Source organism: Pempheris klunzingeri, chromosome 11, assembly GCF_042242105.1.
Source record: "Pempheris klunzingeri isolate RE-2024b chromosome 11, fPemKlu1.hap1, whole genome shotgun sequence".
In the NCBI taxonomy this organism is placed as follows: Eukaryota; Metazoa; Chordata; class Actinopteri; order Acropomatiformes; family Pempheridae; genus Pempheris; species Pempheris klunzingeri.
In genome coordinates, this window is record NC_092022.1 from 20,322,497 (window position 1) to 20,340,287 (window position 17,791).

The window sequence follows — 17,791 nt, forward strand, 5'->3', positions numbered from 1 at the left end:
TTATCTCCACCTTGATATACTACAGCATCTGCTATTTGTGAACAGTTATTTATTGAGTTTAGATCACATGAATTCCAGTTAGACAGAAAAAAATCTGAATAACATTAAAGTCCCACTTACATATTGATACATCAATATCAATGATCCAGTGATATGATAATAGACCTATAAAACTGGTAGGGATTATTACTGCATCCTGGCACATTTTGTGAGCTAAAACTTTGGGGTTTATTTGAATTTAGTAGTTATTTCACAGAGTTGGTGGATTTTTTTTATTTTTAGTTTAGACAGGAAGTCACGTGTTTCGCACAAGACGACAAATCAAGTGAGGGGCTGCGCTCCGAAGTTTACCGAAGTCTGTCGATCACTGGACACCGAGAAGAGACAAAGGTTAAGAAAAATAAATCCTAGCGACGCCACTATTTTACAGATTTCATTTAAGTGTCTTGTTTAAACCTTCGCAAAGGTTAAGATTTTAGGTTTTGAAATGTGAAATGTTTTTTTGTTGTCTCAAGAAATCTGAAGTATCGTTTTCTTAGCTAGTTTGGCGAGTTGCCAGATTTAAGCTAGTCAATGGTTCCGGCCCGCGCGGCTTTCAGGTGCCCTGCTGCAGGATAAGCTAATTGTAGCCCAGCCAGTGTTGAGAGTTTGCCTTTTATTTTCCAAGTTAAAAGTTAAATAGAGCTGCAGTTTAAAGTAAATTATTGGTCTTAATACCGTCCAGGTGACCCTTGGGCCTCGCGCTGGTAGAAACTGAGGGCCTGGCTGCGGTGGACAGTGAAGTAAGTAAGTAAGTGCTGCTGTTCAAGTCTTTCAGGAGGCAAATCAAACAGACATGTGGCCTTCAGGTGCGGATGAATGGCTGCCTAAGCTGTCTTTAGAGGGTGTCTTCATTTCCACGAGCTGCTAATACTTGAGTTTTCTCATGGATGTCTCCAAGGCCATATTCTGAAACCTTTTTAAAAATACTTCATAATTGATTTTTTATTTTATTTTATTTTTAAATCTGAAGGAGGAATGGGTTGCATTTAAGTCTGACATTTATGGTGTTTTGTATTATGATCGAAACAAATCTCCCCCAGTCAGCAAAGACTTTGAAGTGATGGATAATTGTGTTCACCTGTTGTTACCTGCAGACTTGGACAGAATCCTGCAGGTCAATCATCTGATTGGTTGTAGTGGTTCTGCAGCTTTTGAATGCTGCTTGCGCATCTAGCAACCTGTCAGTATTTGTTGTTATCTTTCGTCTACATTTTTTCCCCTCTCTGCCCTCCAGTAATGACGACCAAAATCAGATTTGGAAACTCCAGTGATCCTCGCAAGATTGCCACTGCTGGGAGGGCACAGGTGGCAGAGGAATATGGTAATGCTTTAGATATATTTATTTGCATTTCCGTAAGCTTGAATTGTCTTCTATTTTGGTCTAGATAAATGTTAAGAGGGAATATAGTCATTTGTTCTTCTCTCACTTAAGACAACAAAGGAAATTGTGACCCAGACAAACTTCTGCAGTGCCCCTTTGACCAGAACCATCAGATTCGTGCCTGTCGCTTCCCCTACCATCTTATAAAGTGCCGGAAGGTGAGTCGAGCACTTATTTCTTGCAGGTATGGGGAAAAATAGATTCACATTGGATCAGAGTACAAGGGGGTGTGTCTTCTGTATTGTTAAACCAAAAAAACATTTCTCATAGTGGTGTTTGTGCATTTACTTAATTTACTTGCATAACTTATTTTATTAAAATGTACATTAACTACACTCATTTAAAACTACTAGTTTAACAAAGCGGCCCTGGAATAAATCCTGCCATTTAATGTCGTCCATGTTGTTTATATCAATTGGGGAAGGCTAAATCGTGTGTGTGTGTGGTGTAATGCAGTACAACTGCAGCCCCCACAATGCTCAGAATTAAACCTACACCTCTGTTAAATAGTTTGAACTAAAGCGTAACATCGTAGCCTTCATGAAGGAAGGATTAATTGCAGGACTGTATCATTATTATTGTATATTGCATTACTTCTAGTTAAGTGTACCTAATAAACGGGAACTGAGTTTATGCCTGGTACATTTTTTGCCTTTGCCATCATTGCCGTCCATCAGCTCCTTATCATGTTGAGAAAGTATCTTCCTGCCCTTAAATGGAAGTTGACTAAACAAATATCACCACAGGGTTTATTTGGTAGCTGTTCATATAGAGTGCTCAGTTTACAGGGCTGCCCGTTGCTGAGATTTCACTGTCTGGTTATTTGCCTTAACACGGTAAGTTTGACTGTTCCTAAACTTGACTCCCATTGATGTAGAATCATCCAAAACTGGCCAGTGAGCTAAAAACGTGCCCTTTTAACGCTCGCCACCTGGTCCCCAAGCATGAGCTGACACTCCACACTGAAACCTGCGAGGACAGAATTTCTGTGGACACTGAAGATGGTAAGATTATCATTTGGTCTTTCTTTGCCCTGCAGAGTCAACATGTGCTTAGTGTGTCTGTCTGAGTCTGAATTATCCTCTGTTGATAGGAGGAAGCACCAATGGACCCTGTAAATGGCAGGTCCCAGTCAGTACTTGGATAAACCCAGACATGACTGAGGACTGGGACAAAGGTATCATTATTAACCATAACTTATTTTCACTTTGATTTTTGTGTATTGGACAAATGAGATGTAACCTGTTGGTGAGCTTTTAGAGGTGTGGGAAGGTGGATTTTTCACCTTTTTTTTTTTTTTTTTTTTTAAATGTAATCTGTTAGCTTGTTCCAGTATTTAAGATGAACATTTGCTGCTGCAAATTTATACAGACATTAGAGATATCAGATTCACAAAATTTCTGTTATTCCCTTTAAAGAAACAATCGGTGCTTGATTTTTGACATATTCAAGGTATGTTTTGTCTTGCAGAGGCCGACGATGCTGCTCCTCCGTTTGTGTGGGGCGTAAACACAGTCTTGAATCAAAAGTAAGTGGCTGGCTTCAGCTTTTGTCACTCGTTTTATTATATTTTCTTCGTCCTTTTTAATGGTCATGCTGTCTTGTCTCTCTGCAGACCGGATACCAGACCCACCAATAGTCTCGGTCCAAGCTTTAGACCACCAAATACCCTCCCATGGTCCAGCATGTAAGCCATAGTTTGTGCTTTTTGTGTATGCACAAGCTTAATGTGGGCCAGATTTTTATATGTGCATGTTTGGAGATTTCTTTTTAAATATGTTCTTAACTGGTCATGCTTGTTTTTTTTATTAAACTTGTTTGTCTATTAAACTTGTTTGTTTCAAAGTTTGTGTGGCTGATAGCAGAAGTTTGTCAATTTGGGATGGGGATGAGTTTTCCCCTCAATTTATTTTGGAAGATAAATTCTATTTAGCCCCAGTGACAATAGAAGGACACTCTTTTTGTCTCTTTAGGACAAAAAGAGAAAGTGGTTGTGAAGGGAATGTATAGTCAATTCTTATAGTTTCATCATAACTTGTGAATAACATGCACCAGTGTTGTTGCCAGCCTTCTGTCATTTCACAGTTTAACACAGGGAGTGTAGATTACTTTGTTTAGCTTTTGCTAAAAAGACATTTTCTTTCAAATGCATATTTATTGCTTTTCAGACCAAAGCACCAAAGTGGTGAAAGTGTAAACCTGCTGCTGTCAGTATGCAAGTACAGTAGCCATAATGCCGTACAGACGGACGCTGATACTAACGTGAGGTATCACTTTATTCTCACACTTGGTCAACAAAGAGTGAAATATAAAAAAGAGGAACAGATATTGCATATCCTCACAATAGAAATATATGCCTGCATTGTATTACTTTTCATATATCTAATTAACTGGGTGTTTGAACTCACACTTTAAAAATGTTTAATAATGAATTATAGTGGAGAATAGTCCATATTTAGGATGGCCTTCCATGACATGGAAGCAGCTGTATAAACATGGTAACTGTCACTACATGGCCACTGGTTGGCAGTATTCACCAATTTCTTACTCCAGAAGCGACCCAAGCACTGACAAACACCATCTCTACCTACTTCCCAGTCCTTCTGAAGCTCAGTTCCTTTGATTTGATTATCTATTTGTGGTTCAAGTAGCTCCTCCATCTATCAAACACCTTTAACATGGACACTTTTCATGCACAAAGCACCACATTAGGCAGCTGATAATAGTTTTTATGGTGAGAAAATGCTCCAGATGAAAGCTATAGGAGTGAGCCAAGGTTGATGAGTGGTAATCCCAGTGCGTAGGCGGCCAGCCAGCACACTCTGTCATATCTAAGTGGCATTATTGATTTCATGTGATGACTGTCTATTTTAGTTGTGGCTATTATTGGAAGTGTTCAGACGGGGCCTGTGCCGCCCTGTCACTATCTGTAAGGATGAGATATGGCTCCTCAGAGTAGAGTACGTGCAGGACCTCGGGTCCATACAGGAGTCGTGTCTATCGAACCACTGCCTCCTCTTGGGTGTGCTGTACATCTATATACATACAGTGTTTGTTGAGTGACATGGAGAAGCTCGTGCTTAGTTTTAACTTTTGAACTTGTGATAGACTTAAATGTCACATCGCCCCCTTTAAAACCCAAGGTGATGGTGCTAAACAGAATCCACACCTCCATGTCATTGTATGAAAAGATATGCACTACATTAACAACTCTTCAGATGTCCCTGATTCCTAAATACTGTGAGTGTTTATCTCTGATATCTCTTCATGAGAACCTTTTTTGGAAGAAGGTTTCCTGATTGAAGTCTCTCCGCGTGGTAAAATCATCAGAAATTAGGTAATCTTCAGTGCTCAGTCTGCTGGTCTCATCAGATTTAAATCAGTAGCTCCTGAAGCTCCTTAATCTGTTTAAGTACATGAGACGGATGTATTTTTCTGTTTTTCACTGTCCAGTGATGAAATCAGGTCGTGCTTTGTCTTGCCAAGGCATAGCAAGTTTATTTCAACAGAATAACTTGAAGTGCTTTCCACATGAAATAAAAAAGTATTAAGATCTAAAAGAAACACAAGCAAATGTAAAATAATATTAAAACATAATAAAATGAAACGGAAGGTGATAATAAAACCAGCAATACCAATAAGTAGTATTGAAATGTCGTAGCTTGTCCATGTGGAGCTAATTTAAACTTTGTATACTGTTGGGTAGTTTAAAATATAACAATAATCCTGTTTTTTCCTGATGATTATATGTTTAGTATGAAAATACTTATTTAGTAAAGTGAAGTCTGAAATAGTATCGTTGTGGCTATTGGTTAGTAACAAAACATCAGTGATTTAAAGTCTCTTCCCCCTTTTTGGATAGAAATCTAATACCAAATCCACATTTACTCTTCTGCCAAGCAACATAAAATGAAACTAAATAGCTTTAGTGCATCCTGTTCCAGACTGAGTGGCCAATACAAGACACTTTCAGTGGGAGAGCCACTTTCAGCCTATTAGAGCTGAGAAAATAACTTATATTGTCAGTCACAAGAGATACTTGTTCCCCTCTCCTATTTAAACGGGCTGATTTGATCCACGTAATCACTTCAGTCACATTCTGTTATTTTGCTGTGTGCGGAGACTGTTTGTTGTGACAAAACACGAAACAATGTCAAGACACTTTAGATGGCTCAGATAATATCTAATAAAAATTATTTTAGCCAACTATGCCGACAATGTCAGTCCACCACTGTGGTCCAGGCTGAATTTTTTGGATGGAATTGCCATGAAATTTTGTACAGACATTCATGGTTCCCAGAGGATGAATCCTAATGACTTCCAGGTGATTCGCTGACTTTTTCTCTAGCACCACCATGAGGTCAGACTTATTACTGTTGAATTGCTGCTCTCATTGAGATGTGACTCATGAAACTCATCACACTCATGCTGGCTGCTGGACGCTCTGCAAACAAGTTTTAGGCACGTACCCCGAGCTTGTCGCCTGCAAGTGAAACCAAAGCCTCTCTGTCGATCGTTTTTTATAAATGTGACATTCTCATATTCTCACTGACATAAGAGTCCTGCACAATATCTACTGGACAGTTTGTGCCCTGGAGCTGGCCTTTCATCCTGTAACTCTGTCTGAAGCTCATGATCCTCTTTTATTACCGGCTTGTCATACTCCACTCACACAAACTGCATTCAAGTTGCTCTCAGTTTCCCCAATTTCCACTGTGGCATGATGGGTAGATCATAAGAGAGCTACCCTTCCCATGTTATTGTTGTCAATGTACCATCACCCACATATATTCTGCAGTCAGGATGATGCTGACTTGGCCCAGCTGTTCTTGCTGCCTAAGTCTTTTATATTAAAGTTTATCAAGTCCTTCAACTTGTATATTAAGTTGCATTACAACACCAGACAGAGAATTTTTAATAGATATTACTCAAGAGTTGCTGCCTTAGATAATTTTGCTCTAAGTTACCTCCAGATCCAAGAGTCTATACAAACAGATCGGAATCACTTCAGTCCAAGTGTAATAAATATACAGGAACTCAAATAAGATTAAGGAAAGCCTACAGGATCAAATTTCACCACAATTTCCTCAGAATTTCATGCAAACATAAATGCCGTACTAAACTCCATCAGGTGTTATGTAAATGCCGGCTTCCATCCACTATCATTTAAATGCCTGGGTGTGTAATGTAATGGATAAGACATTTGCTTTACCTTTAATGTCCTTACTGGTTCAAGACCCAATCAAGATAGGACAACGACAGTGTAAGAGACTGTCACTGAAATAAAAGATAAATCTTTTCCACAATAACGATATAAATCTTACTGCGAGTATTCAATCAATTCATACCACAAAAAACAAACCGTGTGAAAGTTTAGAACTTTAAGTATTTAGTTGTTAAATAAACCTGAATCAAAATCAAAGTAAAAAACCAATGAACCATTTGAACCATTAGCACAAAAGGCAGCTGTCATAACTATTACACTACAGAGACAGGCTGTCAACACAACCAGGCATTTAAATAACACTGGCCAGCAGCCAACATTTCCACAAAGCGTGATGGCGTTTAGGCCAGTGTTTCTAAATGTCGGGTGATGTTTATAAATACATAAAACACTAGTGAAATTGTAGTGAATTGAGACCCTTTCGGCTTTCCATAATAGAGCAATGCGCTGTTGGCTTGCACCCCCAGTTTACATAATCTGACTGCAGCTGAAGATGGATGTGCATTTAGTGACTCATAGTAGTCCAGTGTACTGCTTGGTAATTATATTGGATCATACTGGATGTTTGAAGTTTTAAATAAACACTATTTGAACACAAATGGACTTGATAAAGGCTTTATCAGTTGTAATACATTACTTTATAACGGCTTGTTCACAGCCTGGCAACCTAATGCCTAGTAAGAAGTAATGTTCTAACTGATCTTTAAAGCAAGCGTTTAGAAAGAGTGTCTTTATTTGGTAGACAGAATGTGTTGTATACTTGCTGCATATTTGGCACCAACAGACAAATGTTGGTTGGAGTTGAACCAACAATGCTCAGTTACCAAGGCGCTCCTTTTTTTATGATATTTCAACAAATCGTCTAACACGAACACAATGTCAGGCTCAGCCAATGAAGTGAACCAAGTGGCAAACAGAGTCTGATTGGTACTTTTGTGGCTGATTTCAATATTATATATAAAAAATGGTAACAAAAAATCCCTTAAGTTTGGTTATTTCAGAACTGTGATGAAGATATATTTTCTTCAAACCTGCTGCTACTTACATATGACGTCACTGTCATAATTGTCACTTTCTTTTTAATGTGTGTACTTTTTCTATTGCGATTTTAATTTTGTATTTTTAACTCTGTATACTTGTATCTTGGCTGTTGCAACACCTGAATTTCCCCCATGGGGATCAATAAAGGATTATCTTATCTCATCTTATCTGCACCAACCGGAACATTTTACAGTCGACAAATGTCAATTTGTCAATATTTGTCTGTGCTGAAGACAGTCTTCAAATTACTCAAACACATCTTTAACATTTCTCTACTGCAATGTCTTCTCAGCTGACATATATACATATAGGTGATGGTAAATGGATTACTTTTCCCATTTTGTACCGTTATCGTGAATGATAGAGACCCACGTGCCACTAACAGCTGCACTTGAATAATAACCTAAAACCTATCATCTATAAATAATCTTTTATTATCCTGACTTGTAGCAGTGTCCCATAACATTTACCTCAAGCAGTAAAAGGTGTACATTCATGTTCTGACGTGCATGTGAGAGTGTGGCACTATACAATGATGAAGTAGTCTGGGACACTTGAGACCGGACGGGGAATTCCATCAGCTTCTAAAAAGAGACTGGCACATAACTGGGAGGGAGGTGGACGAGGGTACATTTTTCGGCAGTATGTTCTGACCCGATGCCAAAAGAAGAAATTACACTTGACTCAGGCTTACAGGCAACTGGCACAGCAGGTTACTCAGCACTGCCACACAACAGAAGAATTAACAGTTGACTTACGTACTCAATATGAAATAAGAAAGATTTCTATCAGTCTTTATAACTAAAGACTGAGTCTATATATAGCAATAGTAGTTTATATTATAGTTTATAGTAGTTTATATTTATATTTTATATTTTATCCTCTTCTTTTTTACTCTTTGGCATTCAGTGTGGATGGCAAAGTAAGATTTTCATTGTACAGGGAAACCCGTTTCTGCACTGTACACATGATAATAAACGCTTTGAATCTTTGAATAATCTTTATCATTTACAATAATCTTTATCATTTACAATTACAATGAAATGTGTCTTTGTGTGTCTTTTGTCAAATTGATGAATATACTTTATTACACACAAACTAAATGATGCGTCATGACTTACTCGCACAAAAAACAATTATACTGTATATTGTAATTTTAACATGATATGAAAACATTTTTTAATTTCTCAGCTAAATCCCAATTTGCAGTCACGCAAATCATGGTTTAAAACTTATTATACTCCTTTATAAGTGACAGATGACAGAAGCAGTTGGAATATGCATTTCTAAATTTTATTTCATGTTTAGCTGCAGTAAAATATAACTTCTTAGTACGTAAAAATAACAGGGCCAAAACAAAATTACATTTTCCCCAGGCTGCAGAGTGCAGTTCATGTGTCAAAATCACCAGCAGGTTTAAAACAGATTCAAAATAATTTACATACAAGACCAGTGTATAAGACTGTACTGGATGATAAACAGTATCTTTAGCTGCTCAATGTTTATTCATGATACATGAATGATACGACCGAAGAGTTCTGTAGGTTTAACCTACGTTACTATCACCAAATAGAAATGGTGGCATTTAATATAAAGCAAATTGAAGGTTTGAGTGACTCATGCTTTGGATGCTGATGTTCATGAACTCACCAAACATCCATTTGGGGTCTGAAAAGTGTATTTCAGTGATAAAATGTTTCTGTGAAATAATGAATGAAGCACCTGAAATATTCGATCTAAATAGAGATATAATGATGACCATTTTAATACTTGAGCTTAAGATATCATTATAATGCTTTGTTGGATATTTTAAGTGCAATTTACAGTCATCAAAATCACAACAAAAGATTGTTACAAAAAAAGCGGAGTTATGCTCACTAGAAATGATGGTGCAGATATTATTTGTACTCAGTTATAACTGTTTGGAAAGTGCAATCATCTTCCCTCCATCAGAAATATTTCCATTCATGGCAACTTGTGTGTAAACAGTCACCTTTTGGTCCATGAGCTGTCTGATTCCACCTGCAGAGTTCACAATATCCTCGAAACACAAAGTAGGAAGAGCATTTTCTGATTGCTCCACGCACATGTTGCTTCTGCAACATGAGTTGTAAAAACTCATCCACTTCAGAAGTAGCCCTTTTTCCCCTCTTTGGCTCTCATGTAAACTCCAGATTTCATATCACAGATGGTCATTTTCCCATCTCACACTCAAAACGGAAGTGTGTCCATGAAGATTTTGTCCACAATCGGCGGTGGAGGAACAAGATCTTCTAATTTAAGGTAAAAGATGCGCTGGAGGCCCTGAGTGTACAGAGTCCTGAGCTCAGGCAGCTTCCCGAGAAGCCTGGACAGGTAGTTGGGCCGCAGCGAGTCAGCGCCGCAGCCAGAGACGTGATCTTTCAGGCAGGTGATGAGCTGGTTCTGCAAGTCCTCCACACGGTCTGGCTCCTTTAGACCATGTCGGTCTGCAGAAGAAAAATAAAATAAAAAACCCAAGTTAGATTCAGAGCCTTATACTTCATTATTTTTACCCCATACAAAACACACATAACACAAACCTTGAGACCATGCAGTGACAAATCAGATTTTTAATCCAATAATTTCCTCTTTGATAATTTGATTATATTCAGCTATAAAAAAGACCATAACTCTGGTTTGTATTTGGAAAATCTTAATACAAAACATTCACTGTATCAAGTCGAATGCTTCACTGCTGAAGTGGACACACTAGTGCTGTCAGTGGTGTCGACACTGCTATGTGGGAACAATTCTTGGCGTCAAATGTGAACCTGCATTGTGGTTATGTTTAGTCCGCCGTGATACATTACATCTTGTCTACACTATACGTGAGGTCGTGTTACATTTTGTCAAACACCTGCTGTGTCAATCTTGCATTGTGTAACTGCCTTGTATTGTCCACCAGATTCCTTATGCAAACTGCTGTCCAGGCTGCGTGAGATCAACTCTCATTCTGACTTAAAGTGATATCTTTGCTTCTGAAGTTAGATGTGTTTAATGGTGTTAAACTTACCAGTGATTATGACCAGGGCGGTGAGACACGAAAAGGAGGAAACGTCTAGCTTCATGCGATGGAGGCCTTGAGAAAACTCCAAGATGGAGTCAATCCAGTCCCCAAAGCCCCGGACACACTGCGTTTTGTGAAGCACAGCCCCATTGCAGAAGATGAGCTTGTCCATTTCAGGATTGGAACTTAAAGAGAAAAAAGACATCATGTGTTGATTTTATCCAAGGCAGCAGGTATACTACACTTACACTATATAATCCATCTTGTTTTGGTTTATTGTTACCGCTTAAATCTATCGCAAAGGTTTTGTAGGAAGCTGCACTTGCACTCACCGATATGCAAGACGTAAGATGAAGAGTTCAACAAATGCAGATTCCAGCAGCAGTTCCTGGTCTTCTGAGCAGAACTCAGAGAAACCAGGGATGCTCAGCGCCCACTTCCTGATGACCTCCATGGAGGATGTGAGTAAGTCATAAAACCGTTTGATGTCAGTAGCATCCTCTTTCAGGTTCAGTCTGACCTCCTTCTCATTATACTGAAATTACAGACAGACAGCAGACAAGTTCAAGCAGATGCCTCAGTTGGTAATCAAATATTTCCAAATAACTTATTTTCTTAATTTTTTTTTTACCTTCGAGTAATCCAGTTTCCCAATGCTGGGGTTTGAGTCGATGTGGGCCCTCACGAGCGAAGCGATCATGCTCACTGGGGACACAGTAGTCGTCACCTCCTGCGCAACTTTAGGCTTAGACGGCAGGCGACCTCTTCGTCCTTTCAGGCTATCCGTTCTCACGACTACAGGAATGGAGACATCAACCGTTACCTTCAGTTCAGCGTTAGCATCCTGATACATCTGGACCACCATCCATCTGGGTTTGTACTGAACTCACCTTCCCTCACCATGCCTACAACTAGACACTTCTGGAAACGGCAGAACTGGCACCGATTCCGCCTCCTCTTGTCCACAGGACAGTCCTTGTTGGCCAGGCAAACATATTTGGAATTTTTTTGTACTGTACGCTGTGAAATGACAAGAAGAATTACTCTAGACACGTGTCAAAGACTGGCACAAAACATCCAGAATGGTGACACATGTTTCACGCCTTTGTATTGATATGGTTTAACTGGCTGCATAGACAAGTCGGATTGTATTACCTTGAAAAACCCTTTGCATCCCTCACAGGTGCGAACCCCATAGTGCTGACAGGAGGCGTTGTCCCCACACACAGCACAGCCCTCGTTTCCACTGGGACTTTTTAACTTGGGTGATGTGCTTCCCTCCAGCTGGTCGGTGCCATCGAGACTTCGTGCTTGCTCTGCCACCAACGAGGGGAAGGCCAGTGTAGATGCTTGAGGGTGGTTCAAAGTGAAAGGATCCTGCTCTCCTAAGCGTGGTTGAGCCAACTGAGACATATCCTCCACAGACCCTGAAGCAAAAGTGAAGAAAGAGGGCGTGTGTGACACTGAGGTCTCCTCTGCCGCCCAGTATCCTGGACTTGGTGAGAAAGGTCCGAAGGCTGAATCCCAGGTGGACACATGCTGACTCTGGAACCCGGGGGTTGAAGGAGATGAGGCTGATGCAGGGCTGCCAAAATAATCAGATCCAGCAGGGGACACGGCCTCGTCCGGGTAACTCAGCATGAACGTTCCAGGGTAGCAGCCGTAAACTTGCAGGTCATCCTTGAAGGAGGTCTCCTGGTCTGACGACAGAGCGGCGTGGGCAGGGGCTGCAGTAAACTGGCATGAATATGCGTCAATGTTGCCCACGTTAGTGTCCACCAAGGAGCTGATGCTTGGCAGGGATGGAGCAGAGACGTGGTGCCGTGGGCTGCTCATATCGACAGCCAGCCTGGAGATAAAGTCTGTGCTTTGAAGCTCTGAGCTGCCAAGGCTGTTCTCATAGGGCTGAGGTCCATGCTGGGGGTGTATGCAAGTCATGGCTGCAAGACTGAAAAAGACGTAATCAAAAATGTTAGAGCCAAACAAGCTTGTTTTTCAGACATTCAATTTTATTGCTAACCTTCAAGCCAGGGCCAGTTAGGGCTCCCTGGGGCTAAAATGAGTGGCTGGGTTTTACCCCTCTCTGTGTACTGTACACGGTATTCATGTGCTGTAATATATAGGTTTAGGTTTGCTGTGAAGTAGTTTAAGCTTCAAGATAACATAATAATGCAAGAACTTTCTTGATATCTGTTGATATTATGATATATATATCGTGCACATCCTCCTACATTCAGTTACGTTTTAAAGATTAAATGTAATTCCAGGTTAAGTTAGGGGGGGGTGAGTCCTGATCCCCAGTTGGAAATCTGCACAGAAACTAATAAGCATTCTTCATTTTATGAGTACTCTGCTCTTCACACTGCAGCAACAGTTAATCATCTTGTCATACATTACTATGTAGTATGGTCAGCTGCACATGCCTGGAAGGTACAGTAAGTGGGGTTGGCTTGCAGACAGAGGCACAGTACCAACATATGAGGCGCATGGAAAAGACTGGGGCGACCTCCTGTTGCACTTTAATTTCCAAGCTGTAATCTACAACTTAAACTCATTTTGGTGCAGATGGAAATAGATGGAAAAATACATTATATTCGTGCAAAGCAGCTGCTCTTTAGATTGCATTTTTCTACTATAATTCTATTATTATTTTAATGCACAGGTGCCGCTGCAGTTATAATATAAACATCTAATAATAAGGTTCAGACTGTATTGAAAACCATAAATATTTCTCACCTCTGAAGGCCAGTCTACAGGTGTTTTGAACTGTCTGTACTCCTCAAACGGCCGTCAGTCATCCTCAGTGTCTCCCAGCTGAAGACCAGTCCCTCCTCTCACACCTCCACCTCCCTTTTATACTGAGCTTTAGCGAACCCATGACGTCAGAGAACGTTTCCATACAAGGCCCGGCGGTGGGCGGGGAGATTTCCAGCCTCCGGCCAATCACAGCGCGCGTTCGAGAAAAATAGACGTACGATGACGCACTACGGGATTCCGTTGACGCGCGTAAGGCGAAGAACCGCAGCATTGTCCTCCTGACACACACACACACACACACACGCGCGCGGCTAAACAGAGCTCGATAAAGCCGAATATAATTTGATATGTTAAGCAGGAAGAGGCTGACACACTGCCAGAATGCAACAGTGGCTACTGAATCACACAATATCCCACAAGTGACTCTTTGTTATACTGTAGCATGTTTTGCTGATACAATGGAAAAATATGATTTTATGATTTATAAACAGGAAGTCACAGAATCACATTAGTCTTTTTTTCTGATTGCAGGGAAAAACAAACCAAAACCAAAAATAATGTGGTTGCACACCCTTGAACTAATACTTTGTTGAAGCACCTTTTGATTTTATTACAGCACTCAGTCTTTTTGGGTAGGAGTCTATCAGCATGGCACATCTTGACTTGGCAATATTTGCCCACGGTTTGCAAAAACGCTTGTGAGGGCATCTCCTGTGCACAGTCCTCTTCAGATCACCCCACAGATTTTCAATTGCAGTCAGGTCTGGGCTCTGGCTGGGCCAGTCCAAAACTTTAATCTTCTTCTGGTGAAGCCATTCTTTTGTTGATTTGGATGTATGCTTTGGGTCGTTGTCATGCTGAAAGATGAAGTTCCTCTTCAGCTTTCTAGCAGAAGCCTGAAGGTTTTGTGCCAACATTGACTGGTATTTGAACTGTTCATAATTCCCTCCACCTTGACCAAGGCCCCGGTTCTAGTGGAAGAAAAACAGCCCCAAAGCATGATGCTGCCACCACCATGCTTCACTGTGGGTATGGTGTTCTTTTGGTGATGTGCAGTGTTGTTTTTGCACCAAACATACCTTTTGGATCTATGACCAAAAAGTTCAACCTTGGTTTCATCAGACCATAACGCATTTTCCCACATGCTTTTGGGAGACTTCAAAAGTGTTTTTGCAAAATTTAGCCGGGCTTGGATGTTTTTCTTCGTAAGAAAAGGCTTCCGTCTTGCTAACCTACCCCACAGCCCAGACACATGAAGAATACGGGAGATTGTTGTCACATGTACTACACAGCCAGTACTTGCCAGAAATTCCTACAGCTCCTTTAATGTTGCTGTAGGCCTCTTGACAGCCTCCCTGACCAGTTTTCTTCTTGTCTTTTCATCAATTTTGGAGGGACATCCAGTTCTTGGTAATGTCACTGTCACTGTTTTCTCCACTTGATGATGACTGTCTTCACTGTGTTCCATGGTATATCTTATGCCTTGGAACTTCTTTTGTACCCTCCTCCTGACTGATACCTTTTAACAATGAGATCCGTCTGATACTTTAGAAGCTCTGTGCGGACCATGGCTTTTGCTGTAAGATGCAGCTAAAAAAATGTCAGAAAAAGACTCCTAGAACAGCTGAACTTTATTTGGAGTTAATCAGAGGCCCTTAAAATGATGGCAGGTGTGTACTGACTCTTATTTAACACGATTCTGAATGTGATTGGTTCTTTCTGAACACAGCCACATCCCCAGTTATAAGAGGGTGTGCACACTTTTTTTATTTTTACCCCCCTCCCCCCAAAAGATTTCTGTTTGTTTTTCAATTGAGTTGTGCAGGTTATAGGTCACATTAAAGGTGGAAAAAGTTCTGAAATGATTTATCTTGGTCTCATTTTTTTTTACATCACAAAAACGTGACATTTTAACAGGGACGTGTAGACTTTTTATATCCACTGTAACTACTAACTACTAACAGGCAGAGCTGAAACAGATTACTGTCTTAAAAGGCTATAGGTTTGCAATGTGTGAACTGGCTAGTGATCATTTTATTGGACATGTATTTGGGAATATGCATCAAAAAGCACAATAACCTCTGACATGAAGGCCCTCCAGGGGTCCTGCTGTTAGGGTCTGTCCTCAAATAGGGTCCCTTTGTTAAAAAGGGAGTTGTAAGACCTTTGTTAGCTCAGTTTTGTGTTTCGGTTTTGCATATTCCAAAGTTCATGTTTAGTCAAAGTACCACACAGCAAATCTGGAGCCATCTAATATTCTAGCATGTAGAAACTGTACAAGTGGGAAACACATTAAAAGGGGCCCAACATGGTTACCTGGTTACTCACAACCATGTCCAGGGGTCAGAAAGGGTACCACCTGTACAACACAGTGCTATCCAATCCAATCCAACTATGGTACTCATGATAATAATAAGCTTCCTAAAGCTAATGTTGAATCATTTGATACTATCAGACCCACCAATTCAAGGTAATAGTTTGTGTTGCTGTCCTATTGCAGGGCCATATGTATTACATTGTATTATGATGTCATCATAAAGTTAATGAGGTCCAGTCGGAAAGTGGAATGAAACTAATTAAGAACTTCTGACTACTATCGCCTACATTTCCATTGTGACACGACAGAGGCTCGCTAAAGATGTGCTCACTGCCCCTCGGTGTCATTCATGACACGAATGGCAGGAAGAGCTTTTTACAATCTGGTGCAACAGAGGAAGCAGGCTGTACACACACACACACACACACACACACACACACACACACACACACGTATCAAGCTGAATATTTTCATAAGGGAACACCTCAGCTGTGATCTTTGTACTAGTTGTCTGTTCAAGGTCATTCTCTCCAGAGGAGAAAGAGTTATGTGGAAGCCAACAGCTTCGTTTTGGCTCACGAGCCACTGGTTTCAAACTAAAGTGGAAACTAATCTCCCTTCAGTTCATTTTTTTCTTCCTCTGAATGACTGGACATCTGTGATGTCATGCCAGCACTGGTGAAGACAACCAGCCGCGGTGCACTGAAACTTATGTCAGTGGTTATCTGATCTGGGTTATCGGACACAGGGCGCAGTTTGTGACATCAATAAGATCCTTTCTTTGGATCTCCTTTGGGTGCAGATTCAGATGAAAGAGAACAACCAAAAGTGATTTGGTGGCAGGACAGTGGAGGTTGTTGTCAGGTGTAATGTGTGTGTTTGTGTGTGAGTAAAGACTGTTGTTTGGCCGTTGTAATGTGATGTGCAATGAATATGGCCTTTATGCGCAACTGTTCTCGCACACGCACACTCGTATTATCACGTGTGCATAGCCAGAGATCCACCCACCACCTGTTGCTCCTCCAGGGTGCTATTTTTGAGTTGAGAAGATGCTTGTCATTGTGGAGAAATCCTCCAGTTCTTCAGGCCAAACTTGTCATACCCTGAGCTCATGCCTGTATTTGTTTCTGTGAGATTTCACCAGCTTAACTACTCATTTCAAATCCGTGAGCAACCAGGAGAACTGTGGGGAATCCATGAGGGAGATCAGCATTGTAATGACACAGATAACCAAGTATTTTCATCAGATAGAGCGACTAAATCTCCGACTGTTACAGACGGAAAAAGTTATAGCTGTTGAAGTCAGTCGTCTGTTAGGTCCCAGGCGGTTTGCATGCAGATGTAAATGAGGCAGATATGATGCTATCAGTGGCGCTTTGCAACTTCCCCTGCTTGTGCACAATTGCCAATTGTTGATTTTTGCCTGCTTTCATTCACTGCTTCATTTAACAGAGATTTAGGTAGTTCCTTTGTTGTTAAGTGGCATCACTTATTTATTACCATTCGTACACAGCAGGCCAGTGCCATCACATGTACTCTGATATTTATGCCATTAGATATTCTGATATATCTGATATAAGGCAATCTATCAGTGCACAAGGCTGAAAAAGAGAAATTTGTGAAATGTTGCAACGAAACTGATCTGAAATATAAAAAAGATCAAAATCACGCCTGTACTTCACTCAACAAATCCTTAACTCGCTTTCCTCTCACATGTACGTCGACGTTTGACTGGAAACACACTGCGTGAGCTTGACGGGAGTTCAGTAACACCTGCCTCTTTACCTGATCCACAAGCAGTCTGTCTTAGATCACTTTGTGTCTGACACAGCACGTATTCTGCACCCAAAATATCAAGGTCTCTTAGCTGGTAGAACCCCAGCAGAGGGTGATCAGGTTTAAACATGCCTTTGTGTCCACTGACCTCTTCATGTTTGGCAGTCACATTGATGGTTTCATGGCGTGTGCAAGGTATCCCTGCAATATGATATGAAGTCATGT

At 40.6% G+C, this 17,791-nt stretch overlaps 2 protein-coding genes across 2 annotated transcripts; one reads left to right on the top strand and one right to left on the bottom strand.

The window, feature by feature from the left end:
- The first annotated feature begins 742 nt into the window (after positions 1-742).
- gtsf1 (gametocyte specific factor 1) lies at positions 743-3,114 on the top strand. Its single transcript, XM_070840304.1, has 7 exons — positions 743-782; positions 1,277-1,363; positions 1,475-1,581; positions 2,301-2,427; positions 2,517-2,600; positions 2,894-2,951; positions 3,039-3,114. The coding sequence occupies exons 2-7, from the start codon at positions 1,279-1,281 to the stop codon at positions 3,112-3,114; spliced, it is 537 nt and encodes a 178-aa protein (XP_070696405.1). The 5' UTR covers positions 743-782; positions 1,277-1,278.
- A 5,859-nt stretch (positions 3,115-8,973) lies between these two features.
- Positions 8,974-13,532, bottom strand: nr4a1 (nuclear receptor subfamily 4, group A, member 1). The gene is made up of 7 exons (XM_070839359.1): positions 13,453-13,532; positions 11,872-12,664; positions 11,607-11,736; positions 11,348-11,511; positions 11,049-11,251; positions 10,723-10,901; positions 8,974-10,156 (listed from the first exon to the last, which is right to left on the bottom strand). Exons 2-7 carry the CDS (start codon positions 12,652-12,654, stop codon positions 9,900-9,902), a joined length of 1,716 nt encoding a protein of 571 aa, XP_070695460.1. The 5' UTR covers positions 12,655-12,664; positions 13,453-13,532; the 3' UTR covers positions 8,974-9,899.
- Positions 13,533-17,791: the final 4,259 nt, after the last annotated feature.